This window comes from Mytilus edulis, chromosome 11 (genome assembly GCF_963676685.1).
Source record: "Mytilus edulis chromosome 11, xbMytEdul2.2, whole genome shotgun sequence".
NCBI classification, from domain to species: Eukaryota; Metazoa; Mollusca; class Bivalvia; order Mytilida; family Mytilidae; genus Mytilus; species Mytilus edulis.
Genome location: NC_092354.1, coordinates 66,773,274 through 66,791,805, shown reverse-complemented (window position 1 = coordinate 66,791,805; position 18,532 = coordinate 66,773,274). Strand labels below are relative to the sequence as shown.

The following is an 18,532-nucleotide window of genomic DNA, read 5'->3' as shown; positions in this document are numbered from 1 at the left end:
GCATTTTACTGGAAAATACACGCTTGTGAAACCTAAAATCATTACAAACAAGGAAACGTGAACAAACGATGCTAAAATGTGTTATATAAGCCATTTTTGTATACTTATAAGTCATATAAGTACAATTGTCATTTAGATTCATCCAAACCTATCTAAATATTTTAGTGTAAATAGTTTAAGCATGTCATTTGTTCAGTTTGCTCCGCTCTTTTACGTCAATTTTATAGTGCGATTATTCATGAGAACGGCAAATGATGCCTTCACCTAGAGCGATTCGATCCAAAACAATTGTCGTATTTTTCCTAATAGAATCGAAATAATTCATGGGGCTTGAATATTTCGTGATTTTACCACGGGTTGTCCCTTTATGCCGATATTTTACCCCTCGCTATCACCTAGGGTAAATATTTGTCATAAAGGGACAACCCCGTGGTAAAATCACGATATATTAATCAAGCCCCCTTGAATTATTTCTTAAGTTTGTTTGGAGAAAATATTCTTCCGATTTTATTTGTTCGCGTTAACTTGTTCTTATCATTGACCTTTTGTTTCCGCAACATATCGAACATGTGAACATGACAGACGGACTGCATTGTTAGATAACTACATGGTTATGATTCTTATGTGCATTCTTTATTAGTTGTTTGATTGAAAGGAACGCTTGATTATCTATAGTAAGAATTTGTTTATTTTTCCTCAATTTTCTTCGAAATCTTATTCATGAAAAACCCATAAAATTGACTTGTGTATACAAATATGTTATGTACTGTACGTTCCATCACCTTCATGGTGTCGGTCTTTTGTGAACAAAATGCAAGTCAATAAGACCATGATACTATCAACGAAGACGATATGGCCAAAATTATAAGTTTCCCGTAGATTTATTGCCCTTAACGGATGACGTTTCACAAACAATTGTTAATTTTCTTTGTTGACTCTAAAAAAAAATAGATATAAATTGTATTTTACCAAAAAGAAACATAAAGAAACATAAACAAAATTGGTTTAATTATTTTCCATGGCAAACAAGTATTAATGTTTGGGGATTTGTGGAAAGTTTTACCGCCACCAAATTTTATTATAAAAAGTATTAATTTACTCTATCGAAAAACAATTAAAAAAAATATATCCAATAAAAAAAAAATCTGAATCCATGAAATTTGTTATCATCGATCAAATATGAATATACAAATCCACAGTAAACCAACTCTTGATTTAATTCATACAAGCTAGTCATTCAACTAATAAATAACAGTTTGGGTTAAATATTTGATTTCTGTGAGCCCTGTTACATGATATTTGAATAATTCTGTATATTTGTATATATAGTTATATATATTTATGATTAATAACTTACGATTCTTATATAATTTTACCTACATATAATACTTCCAGATATGGCATGCAGCAAACTATCTTCTGTGGATGTCAAAAGCGATAAACATGCTTCATCTTCGGGTAAGATTGATTTCAATAGGTGTTTTCTTTCTCATAAATATCATCTCAAGTGCATTTGTACTAGTGTTATGTGATTAGGTAGGTTTTCAACTTTAATGCGTTATACAATGGTATAACCTTTTCATATACTAATGTTCATGAATAAACTCGTTAGAGAAATATTGCATCTTGCACCAAATGTAACCAGGTTCAAGGACGGAATTACATGTTTCGTCTACATGTTAAGGATGTTTATTCAAACGACATAAATAAATAACCCAAAAAGTACACAAATAACAAAAAACATATTAAATAATTAGACATGACGGTGTACAAAGGGATATAACTAGAATTCTTATAACGGAAAGTACATGTATGAAATATGATAAACTGGCTCGTTTTTATAGGCATACAACCAATACTAATGTTTAAATTTTCCAAACACGGCGCAAAGACTACAAAGATATGCCAAAATAAAAATAGTTATTTACGATGTGAACTGGCACAACTCTAAATTCCCAAAGGTGGTGACAGTTGAGATGTTAAACAACTGCGTGGAAATACAGTTCCCATAAGCAGTGTTTGTAAATTTTAAAAATTGTTCCAGCGTTGTCTCAAATTGTATAAATTTCAAGATTTTGATAAGAGTCTTCATTTAAATTGACATGATTCATTTGTAATCGTGCAATAACCGAGGAAGGATATCTGTTATCTGAAATATCTAACATATTGTTCGTTTTATTGTGTTTTTTTGTGATGTTGTACCCTTTTAGACTTGTTATATATTATATTTTGTGGTGTAGTGTAGTGTAATTAAATTAAAAAACAACGTTCAAACTTATGATGGCGTTGGATAAAAACCTCAATTTTCATAAGTGTGCATGTAAAATATTACGTTGAAGTTGGGTCTAAATAAAGCACAAACAACATTTTCAAAAAGATCAAAATAAGAGAATAAATATGTTTTAACAAAACGTATATGACTAACAGGTCAAACTACTGATGTTCCTAAACCCTGCTGACTGCCATTTAGGATTGCTAAAAACTTTAATCACAAGGTGTCCCAAAATGGATCTCTATATTAAATTAATACCAAATAGAAAACAATAAACTTGCGGCAAAGATTATAAACCATAACATGAGGTGCTAATTATTTTACACCATATCCGGATTTTGACAATTAATGTCTCTTCAGTGATGTTAGGAATCGAAAAGTGTTTGGAAGGCCATTTAATTTAACTCAATTTAGGATAGACCCTTGAATTTTAAAGAATTAAAATAGGATAAACGGATTAAATTAACCGGAGGGAAAATATAATACAAGCCGAAACGAAATAAATATAATTTCCCGTTTAAATGGTTTTACACATGTTATTTTTCGGGCCCTTTATATCTTTCTGATCATTGTGAGCCAAAGCTCCATGTTAAAGGCCGTACCTTGACCTATAATGGTTTACTTTTATAAATAGTTAATTAGATTGAGAGTTGTCTCATAGGCACTCACACCACATCTTCCTATATCTATCTACTGAATTGAAAACAACCTTCAAACAATGATTGCGTTGGATAAAAACCGCAATGTTTATACGTATCATGTAACAAATTTCGTTGTGGGGTCTAAATACAGCACAAACAACATTTTCAAAAAGATCAAACGAGTGAAAAAAGGTAAATTTTAACAAAGCGAATTTGACTAACAGGTCGAACAACTGATGTTCTTAAACCCCGCTAACCGTCATTGATGATTGCCAAAAAAAGTAATTACAAGGTGTAACAATATGGATCTCAATATTATTTATAAGTTTGCTTATTCAAATATAGCGCATTCAAACATTGACACAAGCTTAATTGTAATGAACCATAACATTTATTATTACTTCAACCATGATATGAGTAGGATGAGGTTATCTTCATCAGACAATGCCTGTACCAAGTCAGGAATATGACAGTTGTTATCCATTCGATTGATGTATTTTGCCTTTTGATTGCGACTTTTCCGTATTGTAACTTATTTGGAGCTGTGTATTTTTGTGTTCTTACTTTTAACATTTAATGAATGTTGGCTGATAACGTCGACATGGCTAATTTCTTTCTTTCTTTATTTAAATTTGAAAAATATTTATTTTACCGCTTGTTTTAATGTGCAGCTTGTATAAGTATACGTCTTATATATGGTTGAAAAAATTGTTGATTTATCATCAATTTTGAATGATAGAATGACGTCAAATGTTATAAGATGAAACCAATTTACCTTAGAAATCATCAAAGCTATAACAGCGACAAACAAAAATACATGAAGTTTTATCAAATTATTTATGCATCGTTTTTTATTCAAATAAGGTTAAGGTTAAATTTACTGATTTCTTTAAATGCCATCTGGTATAAGTTTACATCTTTTATGTTTGATTGAACAAATAAGGATGAATCAACAATTGAATGACTTCTTATGCTATAAAATAAAACCAATTTACATTTAGATTGGACGCTGCAATGACAGCGACAAACAAAATATATGTGTAATTGATATTCATCAAATCCTTTATGCGTAAATGCTATATGGCTTCTTTTCACATTTGCATTACATTTGCAACATATCCAATCAGGGCAATTTACTTTTTTATATTTATACCATTAGTTGAACATAATTAGTTATCACAAATTAGTTCAAGTATTTTCTTCTTAATTTCGTCACAACATTTTACTTTGAATAGTTCTTTAACATACGTTCACAGTTTTTTTTTTTAACAGTTTGGCTAGCACCTATACCAGTAAAAGTCTAAAATGGCCTATATATGCACTCCACTATACTGATTTTACTGGACTAATCTGATTTTGTCTAACATTTATTTGATAATACTCGACTTTAGTCTGAACAATATTTAACAGTCTGAACCTGTACTCTGCCCCTACTCGACCAGTACCATGTTCGACCTTGTCTGAACCATACTCCACAAAGTTTGAAACAATAATCGACCAAGTCTTTACCAACCTGAACCTATTGTTCGTATCTGTATTTTTTATTTCAACAATTTAGGGATTGTTTTAACAACAATTAATTCCCCTGTCTAGACATTTTAAATTTAGAATGTATTCAAATTGAATATTAAAACCAAAATTTCACAATAAACTTAATACTACTTCAACACCATATTCATCAACTCTTATTTTTATATATATATATATATCAGTCTAAAGATTTGCACAACGGTACTGATATAAGATGTTATAATACGAAAATGTTGTTATTAAATCGTGTTGACAAATATTTCGGCTCAACAAATGGCCTCCTTCAAGTGTCACAAGTTTTAACTATACTGATACATAATGTACAAATGATGTATAAGGTGTAAATATAGATCAGTAATAATACAGGTAAATTTTGGTCGATTGATTTTAATCCAAAATCCTGAATATAATAATATAAACAAAACACTATAATTCAATATACGTCACTGTGTATATTAACAATAAAAATGAGTGAAAAACAAAACTGTTAGTATTTCTTATTGATGTCGTTTGGATGATGTACATTAAGTTCCTTTATCCAAAAGCTTTCCCGAACCTGTCGCTGAACATCACTCCAGTGAATGTTCTGTTCAATCACTAGAATTTTCCTGCGGTTAAAGTCATCAGGTTTGTGACCCAACTGTCTGCAGTCCTGAGAAACTGGGAGAAGTGGCTTCTTATAGATATCACTCCTATGGCCATTGAGGCGTTTGTGGAAAGGCTGCTTTGACTCACCAACATATTGGAGGCCACAAACCGAACATTCTAGTATGTAAATAACATTCATAATTTTGCAGGTAACATTGCAAAATATCTAATAGTTGTTTTCGGTTGCCTTACTGTGAAATGTTGATGAATGCTGCATCTGTAGGCAGCATTTGCAGCGTTTTTCTTCACACGAACGACATTCTCCAGAAGTACTTCTATTATCAGACACTTCAGCCCGCACCAGCAGGTTCCGCAGACTACTAGGTTGCCTAAAAGCTATCATTGGAGGGTCGGATAGTTTGGAATTCTTTTCAACTGATTTCCAATGCTCACGAATGACACCAAAGCTGTTTTTGAGAGATGGATTGTAAGTAAGAACACATGGAGTCCTTTTATTTTTCTTTTTAACTTTGTATTCCAATAGTTCACTCCTCGGAATTGACTCCGCTTTCTGGAAGTTTTTTTTGATATTTCTGTGTTTGTAGCCCCTTTGCTTCAAGCGAGTTTCAAGTTGACGTAATTGTCTTTTAGTTGTCATTGTGTTAGTACATATTCGCTTGACTCTAAGCACCTGACTGTATGGGATGCTCTTGGTAAGATTAGCAGGATGGCAACTTTTAGGGGACAAATATTGATGAGTGTCAGTAGGTTTAAAATATAAATCTGTAGATATGATGCCCTCTGTGAGCAAACTTGAAGTATCGAGGAAGACGATTTTGGATTTAGACTTCTCATGAGTAAATTTGATACTAGGATGTATGTTGTTGGCATGAGTGATAAAAGTATCTAAATCCTTGTCGCTTTTATACCATTTCATATCCACATCATCTATAAATCTAAACCAGGAAAGCGGTTTTTCGATGGAAGTTTTAAAGACCAAGCAGCCTATTCATTTCTATCAGTGATTTTTCCTTAAAATTTTGTGTGAAGGTGTTGCATGATTTGAGGAACAAAATATGATGAAAAAAATTGGGGGTCACCGACTTAGTTTTGTCACTATAGCAACCTCAGTTTCGTGTTTTCCCGAATATTAACATAATATTTGCTTGTTATCTAAACTCTCAAAAAAATGCTTTATATCAAACCTACAAGCATAATTCTTGTTTCACGTTAAACAGTAGATTTGTATCTTTCAAATAGAGGTTCAAGAGTTTAAGGCTCATATTGATTTGATCTTTAAAAATATGATTTATCTCATTCCCGCCAAAAATTAAACGTAAAACTGAAAAACGTTTCCAGTATTAAAAAATATCTACCAGTGATTTCTTCATAAAAATTAAAAGAAGGAAAGTGACATATGTACTCTTCAAAATAAAGCAAAAAAAAGTGTATGTCACCGACCTTTCAAAAAAGTTAAGAGTAATTTTCACGTTTTTTTCTCGTTCGTTTTGAAGAAAAGAGTTGTCTTTCTTCAGAACATTGCATCTGACGTCATAGTACAAACTTTCCTTGCTGGTGCACTATTTGAAAAAACAAATCGCAAATTAGACGTTTGAAACCCACATTTAAATTTCCAAGAATAACAACTATATTCACCTCCTTTGTTTTCTGGTAATACTAGAGATTAAGCATGTATCAGTTTCAGATCTTTATGATGTTGTTGCCGCACAATATAAACCTTCAGAAACACCATCCGCCGGAATGGAAAATTGTTTGAAATAACCTTTCACGCCGCTTTTGTATTGAAAGTCTGTTTTTGTCCTCTGTCCCACATAAGCCAAATTATTGAAAATAAAAATAGAAATGAAAGATGGCACTGGTTAACTTACAGAGTATTTGAATATACCAGACTAGATGTGCTTGTTTCTTTTTCGGGTCAATTTCAGAAGTTTGCCGTAACGAACTCATTCGGTACTGTTGAAAGACGGACAAACAAAAGCATGGACGGAGTTCTTTATACCATTATTTTTCCCGACTAAGACGAACGTTTAGAAATTATTCCATCGAGTAAATTCATTATTTTAGAATATTTAAGATATAAGGAAATTAAAAGTATAGGTATAATATATGAATGAAAGTTTTGATTCTAAAACGTTATACATCTATCTTAAAATACAATCCTTTTATTACTACCTCATGTGTTTTCAATAAACAAGACAGTATTTATAAAATACAAAAAGTTTTGATTCAAAAATTAATTTAGAAATACTTTTCCGTTGAAAACTACAAAGTAAGATTTCTCCAACAGGATAAAATATAATAAATCTAAATTGCTCATTTTGGAAATTAAAACAAAGAAAAGGTTGTTGCCGGCATTGAAAATCGAAATTTGTTTTCAATCTTTCCGGTCACAGTTGTAGCTAAATGAAAGGGAGCGATTTTATGTAAGATATTATTCTTGGAGCAATTGTTTTTGTCATAAGTAAAATTTACAACAATTTAGTTTTAAACACCGAAAATTTTGATTTTAATTCACATTCGCAGAGTATTAGTTTTATTAATATTTTTTACCTTACAGCTAATTTCCTAATGCATGTAGGGTAAAACTTTGGTTGGCTTCCTTGCTTTGTTTGTATAAATGTTTACTCAAGCTCTGTAATTAAGATTGACATCTTTATATATAGGTATGTAAACCTGTATATATGCTATTTAATTGAATTGAACGTTATCAAAATATATTTATACAAAATATACAAACAAAGCAAGCAGACAAACCAAAGTGTTGATCTACATACAGTAGGTAATTAGCTGTAAGCTTCAGTGAGATTAGACAATATGTTTATCATTTCTCCTTAAGACAATTTGAAATGAAACAAATGACAAACAAAAATGACCCTTTGTCATCATTTTATTTTTACTATAAGATTTTAAGCAGTATAAATAAATTTAACTTCATTGCAAGATCGGACATTATTTTACGAGAATCATCCAGACATCAGTTACATGCACATGTTGCCAGTATGTCAAAACGTTTAGGAATACTTGATTATCGGCCTAACCTTGTGAATACTCAATTTTTTAAAAAATTTTAAAATTGACACTAAAATGAGAAGGTTCATTGCATAAGGAACATGTTTACTAAGTTTTAAGTTGATAGGACTTCAACTTCGTCAAAAACTACCTTGACCAAAAACTTTAACCTGAAGCGGGACAGACGGACGAACGAACAGACGCACAGACCAGAAAACATAATGCCCATAAATCGGGCATAAATTTTTTTTTCACCTAACCTGTACACAATCGGCGCAAACGAAAGACAAAATCTACGCAAGTGAAGAAAAAAAAAATGAAATGCAGATAGCGCAAATATAAGACAAAATCTACGCATGTGAAAGAATAAAAAAAATGAAATGCAGAACGGCGCAAATGCAAAAAGTCGAGATCAAAATTGATATTTTATTATTTTTATTAGAATGAAGGTTAAATATAGTGTAGTATCTTATGTGTCCATTTGTGTTAAATTTCCACAGGATATTAAAGTAGCGTGACGCATAATGGTTCCTCTTTTCTTGGGAGACGTAGCGTACCTACGTAGCGTACACCATGATGGAATCCGCGAAATAGGACGTTATAATTTGACGTTTTTTCGTTGCTAGAAACAACGTCATAGAGCTTTTATGTCACTACCAAGTTGCGTTAGCTGATGCGCATAAACAATAGGCTGTTTGGTCTTTAAGGAGTTGTTTCTCTCATTTGCCCATGAATATGTTGGCATATGACGGAGCCATTTTGGTGCCCATGGCAGTTCCATTTACTTGCAAATAATGATCTCCATCAAAAGGGAAGTCGTTTTTCTTAGGTACCAGCGTGAGCATTTTGACCAGGCATTCAGTAGGTGGATATTTCACTGGTCTGGAATTCAAAACTTCTTTATATGCATCGATGCCATCTGCATGTGGAATATTAGTGTAGAGGGAGGTGACATCCATGGAAACAAGAGTCGTGTCGGAGGGGAGTTGATTTAAGGCCTGCATTTTTCTTAGATAATCGGTTGTATCTTTGATGTGAGATGGTAAGTCCTCAACATATTGACGAAGATGGAAGTCAACAAATTCCGATATTTTTTCCGTCGGATGACCGTTCGCTGAAACTATAGGTCTTCCTGGGTTATTGGCCTTATGAATTTTAGGTAAAAGATAAAATCTGCCCGGTTTTGGATTTTCTGGTTTCAAATATTCAAGAGGTTTGTCATCGATGAAGCCATCGTTATGCATTTCTACCAAACTATCAGTAATTTCTCTGCTAAAAGATGTTGTAGGATCAGAGTCTAGTTTTTGGTAGAACCTTGCATCGCCAAGTTTAGTATAGTTGTCGTTCAGCCTCTTGAATATAGGCAGATTTATTCATGACAACCACTGCACTGCCTTTGTCTGCAGGTTTAATGACGATATTGTTATTGGATCTTAAGTTTTTCAGTGCAGTCCGTTCTTCAATGGTAAGATTGTCAAAAGGTTTATTGTTATTTTTAGTATTTCTAATAATGTCCGACTTAAAGTTATCAATAAATGATTCCAGGGTAGCATTTATATATATATATATATATATATGGTTTTGTATTATCATAACTGTCGTCACCGTTTAAATATTATAATTGTGCTAGTTCATATAGCACATTATCATTTTAATTTGAAGCATATACTTGCAGACTCTGTTGTAATTAGCCATATAACCTATGTCATGTTAAACAAACTTTTAAAATGGTGCTAGCGTCTAAAGTGATGTTCGGTTTAACTTTTTTTATTATATAAGGATTGTTATAGTTTAATAAAAGTAGACTGATATGATTCATTTTACATCACAATCATACTATGACGGGTATCTGTTATCCGCAATACATTACATTTATAGTTTCCTTTTTTTTTTATGTTATTGGTGCTGTTTTGTACACTTTTAGGCGTTTATATATACCTTTAAAATATAATTATATAATTAATGTTACGCCCGTCGTCTTGTGTGTGAGGTTTCATACATGGTCGAATATAGTTCAGATATATACCATTTCAAACGTTAACTTGTTTGTAGTATAGAACATCACACAAGAGATTCTTAATTTGCGTCTGGTTCAGTAATATCGCTATCATTAATGTTATGTAAACAGATTTCTATTATATCACTACAAACCAGTAAAAGTCTGTAATAGCCTATATATGTACTTGACTGTACTGATTTTTACTCGACCGGTCTGAATTGGTCTGATTTTTATTATATCTAAGATCAATCCAGACTGGTCGAGTAAAAATCAATACAGTCGATATAGATATAGGCCATTTCAGACTTTTACTGGTTTGTAGTGATAAATCGAGGTATAAAGTATGTTTTTGATTATAAAAAAACTGCATTCCATCCTTAAGGTGTCTTTTTGTCATATGTGTTGCAAGGTAACAAAAAGGTTCGTTCTTCATATCCTCAAATATGTATAAGTTGTCCATAAAACAAAATGTCACAAACAATTTTTGTATTCAAAATTCAAATCATTATGTAGACAAAACGCGCGTCTGGCGTACTAAATTCTAATCCTGGTACCTTTAATAACCATTGGTATTGATGATCAAGATTTACAACAAGCCTTTATAGCGAACAAATTAAATGAGACACATATATACAAATAAGCACATAATCATAAGCAAAACAGTTGTTTCTGATTTTAAATGAAAAGTTTTGCAGACTTTCATCGGTAGTTTTACTGTCACAAATACCCGTTCCCTGTCTCCGCTACGCGTCGCCAGGTAAACTACATTTGCGACTGTACAGCTACCGAAGGGCGTCCGCAAAGCTTCAAATACAACTAGAACACACCCGCGAAATCGCGGGCATTCAGAGCGTGGTTGAAAGTATGTAAAGTGTTGTAGGAAGAATTTTGTAAAATATTTAATGACTTGAGAATTTTAGGAAAAGTATCAAAAGTCATAGGTACTTAGGGACAGGAAAACGTTTTTTGTATCCCTCCTCCTATTTCCAAAATTCCCAATTTTTGGTTTTCTATTTATTTCATTATGAACATACATTTAGTATATTATGAACATTCAAGGCAGGAGCCTGTAATTCTGTGGTTGTCGTTTGTTTATGTATTATATATTTGTTTTTTGTACACACATAAGGCCATTAGTTTTCTCATTTGAATTGTTTTACATTGTCATTTCGGGGCCTTTTATATCTGACTATGGGTATTGACTTTCCTCATTGTTGAAGGCCGGCAGGTGACCTATAGGTGTTAATTTCGGTGTCAATTTTAGTCTCTTATGGAGAGCTGTCTCATTGGCAATCATACCACATCTTTTTTTTTGTAATCAATGAATTTATGTAAAGGATTTAAAGACTGGAGAATTTCAGAAAAGGTATCAAAAGTCATAGGTACTTTGGGACAGGACAATTGTTTTTCTAGCCCGGCTCCTCCTTTTCCCCCAAAAAAATGTTATCTATTAATTTTAATAACACATGAATAATTTTAGCGCTTAACTGTATATTATGAACATTCATAAAGGGGGTGGTGGTGTCGTAGCGTTCCTGATCCCGATATCCCGGGCTTACATGTACAAACATGAAATCCCGAGGTCCCGAATTTAATAAGAATTAAATATCCCGTCATCCCGAAATTCCGATCTTAAAAGCACCCGATCCCGACGTCCCGAAAAGGTCCTGCCCCCCTCTCATTCATTACTATAAAGTGTATTTTGTTTTTACTTTTAATTCTCAGTTTAATAATCGATCCACGGCGGTCATTGATATATTATACAGACCATCTCTATCTAATAAACTATGTGACCGCCGTGGATAGTTAACTTGAAAATGATATCAGACAGAAAATGCTCTTTATTCGTAGTATATGTATGTTCAAGGTATACAGAAAAATGCAAACCGGAAGTCTAATATGACTTAAAATTTCGTCCAATGACTGAAACATATCCGGACGCCTTTTTTCTCGTTTTTCTTCCAAAATAACTCAATCTGAATAACCATATGAATGGATGACAAATATGACTATCCACTGTACCTAGACATAGATACATGATGATTGATTTATTGTGGAAGGAAGAGAAGCGACACCCAAAATGAGGTCTTCTGGTTTAATAGTATAGATACAGATATCTTTTAATTTTAACATGTGCACAAGCTAGTGTATATGTAACCCTGACATTTTATTTTTATCTCACCTCCAAGTTATAGTGAAATAAATTAATGAATATTTCCGGATATGAGTGACATGAGATTAAAGTAGGAATATTTTTAATCGTGGTATCAATTCCATTCAATGAATTGTCGTCAACATAATTAAGTTTTCTCTCTATTTATTTAATTCAAATTAGCTTAGTGTATATTTTACCGCCTACTTTAAATTACATATGTACAGCTGGTATAAGTTTTAAAATTCTAAAATACGACTGAAAAAAGTGTGAAAGAAATTAACATTTTAAATGAATGAATGACGTCAAATGGTATCAAATAAACCCATTTACATTTAGAATGAACGCTGGTATGACATAGTGGGTACGGCAGATGAAAAACTGATAAGTGACGTAAGACGTGGCATTGAGGAGACGTGAGACAAGGTGCCCTCGGCAGTGCCTCAAAGTTCAGATAAACAACATAATATGCCATCACATTTAACCGACCTATACCAACGTTTAATAAACTCACTTGAACCTATTTAATTCCAACCATTAAAACTGAAAGCGATTAAAGAACAATTACAATAACATATTGATTAACATTTTGATTTTCACTCCTTCCTTTTGCATATGCAGTTATATTTGCAAATGTATGCGTTCTAGAAATAACCAATCTATTTAATTTACATTTTAAAATTAATTGATAACAAATTCAAGAACATGAAGACCATTTTTAAAGAATCATTACTTTAATTTCCGAAATTATAAAGGATATCTTGCTGACAATCTTGATATCTATAACGTTTTTTCGCCATCTTGAAAATGGCAGCCATATTAGATTTTTCTGAGTGGGTCCATAGCTGATATCAAAGGGTATACAACAAAGAACTACTGTGAAAAGTTTCATGTTTTCCTCATCAAGTGAGCAATTCTGCTCTATATCTGCACCAATCGGCCGGACTATGATACCGGCAATCACAATATATGTGTAATTGATATTTATAAAATCCTCTATGCATCAACGCTTTATGGTTTCTTTTCACATTTGACTTTCATTTAAACTTATCCCGTCGTTGTCATCAACTCTTTATATTTATGTCTATATAGGTACAGTAGTGCTTATTAGAGCAATATTATATAAAATTTAGGTGGTACAATAATAATTCAGTTATCGACATTTATGGATTAAAACACATATCGCGATAGAAGGTAAGTAATTCTTATCTATCTGATATAGTATGATCTGCAAAAGAAGGGAAGTGAAAATACGACAAGTAAGATATTTCAAAATGAGGATCCTTAATCGAGATGTTGTAAGACAAGAATGCTGAATTCAATAAAAGTAATACTAGTACTAGGCTAGATCATATAAATAAGTTACATAAAAGTCTGCTACTATGAGTTTTTTCTAATGAACTGTTACACATAATAAAGTGAGCAAGAGGTTATACTATACTAATAGCTTTTTTAGCGGTGTAACATGAATACCAGTTTGTAGCCGTTTCGATATATCTGTTTGGTTTATTATTATTGCAAAAATCTTAATATCAAGTCTTAAATGTGTATGGTAATGTTTTTTTCTATATTTACATATTTGCAAGAAAACCGAACTTGTTATGGATGTTTTATAACAGTTTTCAAACATTTTGATTGCTGTAAATATTTGTAGTTCATTTGCGAGAAAGACAACTTTCAGTCGAAATACCAAACGTAATCGCATCTCAAAAATATATGATTAGTTTGATCCACATGTATTTGTATCAGTTGGAACATCAAAATGTCATTTTCAATGCAATAACAAGAATTTATGTCAAGTGTCTGTTTATCTAAGGATATAATGATTCCATGTATGTATTTCCACCGACATATCCATTAGTATGTGTATAAAATTGGCTTTTCCTGGTTTTTTTTTAATAAAAGCATTGTAAGGCTAAATTCAACGTTTTTACCAAAAATTAATAACGGATTAATAAGATATTTAATCTTAAATATTAGCACAAGTTGTGTATACTTGTATATTAACTCAAGCGTCTATACCACGTCTTGTCAGAAAGGAAGTCTATTTGTTTACATTTTTGATCATAATCACTCGAAAAAAAGGTGGTCACACAAGAAAAGCCCGATCAAAATCACGATCCAAACCGGACACTATACCTACCGTGACGCCCGTTTCGTTTTCATAAGAGAATCTTCAATGATATACGATATTCAAATATCATAATAAAGACACCAGGAGTAAATTTAGTATATACGCCATACGCGCGTTTCGTCCACAAAAAACTCATCAGTGACGCTTGAATCCAAAAAAGTAAAAAAAAAAAAGGCCAAATAAAGTACGAAGTTGCAGAGCATTGCGAACCAAAATTCCTAAAAGTGTTGCCAAATACAGCTAAGGTAATCTATTCCTGAGGTAGAAAAGCCTTAGTATTTCAAAAAATTCAAAAATTTGTAAACAGTAAATTTATAAATATAACCATATCAATGACAATTCATGTCAGCACAAAAAGTGCTGACTACTGGGCTTGTGATACCCTCGGGGGAATAAATCTCCACCAGCAGCGGATTATACACTTATATTCAATATAGATTAGACCGTTGGTTTTCCCGTTTGAATGGTTTTACACTAGTAATTTTGGGGCCCTTTATAGCTTGTTGTTCGGTGTGAGCTAAGGCTCCGTGTTGAAGGCCGTACTTTAACCTATAATGGTTTACTTTTTAACTTGTTATTTGTATGGAGAGTTGTCTCATTGGCACTCACACCACATCTTCCTATATCTATTTGCAATCAAATTCAAACAAAAGTCAAACGATATTAAAATCACTCTAACAGGGAAAAAACGAACTTTGAGCAAAAATAAAATACAGCGGGTTTAAAAGGGGTAATACCATCATGAATTTCCCTCTATTAAGCCTCGGTCACACCTTACCGGATGCACGACCGATGCCTAACGGATGAAAATAAAAGTTGTCCGTTGACAAAATTGTTATCCGTTGGGAGTCCGTTTATGTACTGACCGAATAAAACGGACGTGTAACGGATGCATAACGGCCACACAACGGATATACAACGTACGAGATTTTATCCGTTATACGTTCGATAGAAATCCGTTTCTCATCCGTTCAACATCCGTTTTATATTGTTTTTATATCGTATTACTTTGATTTGTCAGCTTACTTGACATGGGTTCCTTTCGGTTAAGTTATTGTATTTACTGTTGAATCTTCTGTTTTAAACAAGCATACATAAATACACATTTTTTTCTTTCATTTAAGGTGACGAGAAGCGATATCCAATCACTCAAGAAACTCCGGTAAGGAAAATCTTTATTTTATCAAAGTTATTCATATCAATAATCTAATTTTGAATCAACGCTTCTTCTGATTGGCTGACAGTTTTTGTCTATCAGCTCATAGACGTAATTTATTCATGTGACCGTGACGTCATCAACGTTTTTTCATGATTCACTCCGCTTTAAAATGGAATTTAGAACTTTATCTACTGTAGAAGTGTTGACTGCTTAAAAAAAACTAGCAAACATTGGGGTTTTTTTTCAAGTATTATTCACGATTTTAAGATTTGAACAATTCGATTTGTTTGGAATTCGACCTTTTAGAACTGTTTTCATAATTTGTTCGACTTTTTTTAATGTCCCATACATTTGTAATGCCTCCGCATTTTTTTTATTGACATGGTCCATGTCTCAGCCTCTTCGTGTCATTGTGCAAGACTTTTTAAAAAGTCTACGGTTTTTACAGGAAATTATAACATATGTACCCCACCTGTATATCATAGATTAGACAGTTTGTTCTAACTTGCACATTACATCTTATATCAACCAAAGGGCTTCTCAAGTTTACATACGGTATGGGTGTTGCCAATAGTTTTTTTCCTTTAATAACTCATCATATATAACAGGATTGAAAATTGGTATTTGCGCCAGACGCGCGTTTCGCCTAAAAAAAGACCATGCTACGTCAGTCTTTAATGACTCAAATGTTGCAAAACACTTATCCTACCTCCATGACAAATATGTTGTTGTCCCGCAAATAAAGCCCAAACCAATATCGTTTTTATGTGTTAAAATCATTATATTAACTGCTATATAAATGAATTAGGTATTGACAACTCACTTGGAATTTCAACATATACCCTCACAACACTTACCAAAGAGGAAATCCAGAATAATCATAGGTCTGTTCTCTGTTTCTTTGGAATTTCAACCAAAGATGAAAAACTGGATCTTCCATCACTGTATTGGATACCTAAACTACATAAGTGTCCTTACACACAACGGTATATTGCTGGATCTTCCAAGTGCTCCACGAAACCTCTTCTAAATTATTAACTTCTATTTTATCAGCTATCAAAGACGGGCTTTAAAGTTATTGTGAAACTGCCTCTTCTACAGGTGGCGTGAATCAGATGTAGATACTTTAAAAATTCCAAGGATCTTTTAGAGCACATTCAATTTAACTGTCTTTCATTTTGTATTAATATTAAAACATTTGACTTTTCTAAATTTTACAGAAGTATTCCACATTCCAAACTAAAAGACAATCTGAAAGAGTTGGTATTGCTTTGTTTCATAAAAAAAGAATGCCCAACGTAGATACAAGTATCTTGTCTTAGGGAGGGATAAATCCTACTTTGTAAAGGATCACTCTAATTCAAACAAAAAAATCTCTAAATCTGACATTATCAAGAAGCTTGTTTTCCTGATTGACAACATATTTGTGCCCCTCTTCTTGCCGACTTTTTTCTGTATTATTATGAGACTGACATCATACAGGAACTTCTTAGGAAGATAGATAAGAAGTTACCGATATCCTTTAACTCTACTTTCCGCTATATAGATGATGTTCTTTCACTAAATACTTCAAAATTTGGTGACTATGTGGAACGCATCTATCCCATCGAATTAGAGATAAATGATACTACAGATACAGTTAAGTCGGCCTTATATCTTGACTTTCATCTCGAAATTAACAGTGAGGGTCGGTTGAAACAAAACTTTACGACAAAAGAGATGATTTCAGCTTTCAAATTGTGAACTTTCCATTTCTAAATAGCAACATTACAGCAGCACCTGCATACGGGATATATACCTCCCAATTGATACAGTGGAGATCACTTCTAACCTCTCATTAGAACTGTCAGGAGAACTGTCATAGAACTGTTCTAACCTGTCCTAGAACAGTTCTACCTAGAACAGTTCTACCCTAGAACTGTTCTAAGTAGAACTGTCAGAATCAGTTCTAGGTAGAACTGACTAAATCAGTTCTAGGTAGAACTGTCAGGGTCAGTTCTAGGGTAGAACTGTCTAAATCAGTTCTAGTTAGAACTGTCCAAATCAGTTCTTACCGTAGAACTGTCAGCAGAACTGACTAAATCAGTCAGGACTGTAGAACAGTTGTAAACTGACGTCACTGCAGTAAGGGCACTTTAGAATTTAGAAGAAATAAATAACTTCCAATTACTTTGCTATATAATAGCAGATTTTCTATATTTCTTTCTGATCATACGTTACATGTACACATATCGAAGTGAATAGGAGGTTATCAAACTCATCGGAGAAATATTTTTATAAGATTGCATAGGAAACATCATTGTTTACGTTTCTTCGTTCCCCGTTTTTAACAGTCTCTTCATACATGTCATAAATATATCTCTGCATTTAATTCATGGAATTTTAATCGTAATTTACCTTGTTTGCCTTGGATTTACATTCATGTAAGATTCTGTTTTGACAAATGTTCATACGAAAATTGTACAGTGGATGAATTATGGGATATTAATGATAAAAGTGTTGTATTATAACGTAAAAAAACTATATACATTTGCACCATCTCGTCAATTTAGCCAGACTTATCCATAACGATTATAAATGATATCTGGGAGTCTGAAACTCAGAAAAATATACTCATCTGAACATGAATGAAGCATTTGCTACTGGACGTTCGGCCGCAAACAAAATCATGCATTTTTCTTTGCCTTCTTCCATTTGTCTTCAAATTATATTAACAGTATACTATTCCAAGAAGAGAACTTCCCATACATGTACTTTTTATTTTAAAATAAAGTATATGAATCAGTCATGTGAGTGTTGGATGATGCCGTAAAATAGTTTTGTTTAAAAAAAAAAAACCATCACAAACTAAGGGAGCTACCATTTGATTTTTATGGGGGGGCTAGGATGAAAAATTTCGTCCTGCATTTTTTTTAGCTGTAATCTCTGTCCTGCCTTTTTATTTTTCACTCTGTTCGGTCTTGCCTTTTTTTTTTTAGTTTATCCTGACTTTTTTTTACCTAAATTGTCGTCCTGCATTTTTTTTTG

General features: G+C 32.6%; 2 protein-coding genes across 2 annotated transcripts in view; one reads left to right on the top strand and one right to left on the bottom strand.

The window, feature by feature from the left end:
• The first annotated feature begins 1,399 nt into the window (after positions 1 to 1,399).
• Positions 1,400 to 18,532, top strand: part of LOC139496114 (GTPase IMAP family member 4-like) — a 54,061-nt gene continuing 36,928 nt past the window's right edge. Inside the window, exons 1-2 of the mRNA XM_071284578.1 lie at positions 1,400 to 1,458; positions 15,471 to 15,508. The gene's annotated coding sequence lies outside the window, so the exon portion shown is untranslated. The remainder of the gene's footprint in view (positions 1,459 to 15,470; positions 15,509 to 18,532) is intronic.
• LOC139494505 (uncharacterized) lies at positions 8,781 to 9,305 on the bottom strand. The gene has a single exon (XM_071282665.1). It carries the CDS (start codon positions 9,303 to 9,305, stop codon positions 8,781 to 8,783), a length of 525 nt encoding a protein of 174 aa, XP_071138766.1.

Excerpts from the sequence above, each read along its gene's own strand:
- LOC139494505 (XM_071282665.1), bottom strand. The coding sequence starts at position 9,305 with ATGCATAACGATGGCTTCATCGATGACAAACCTCTTGAATATTTGAAA.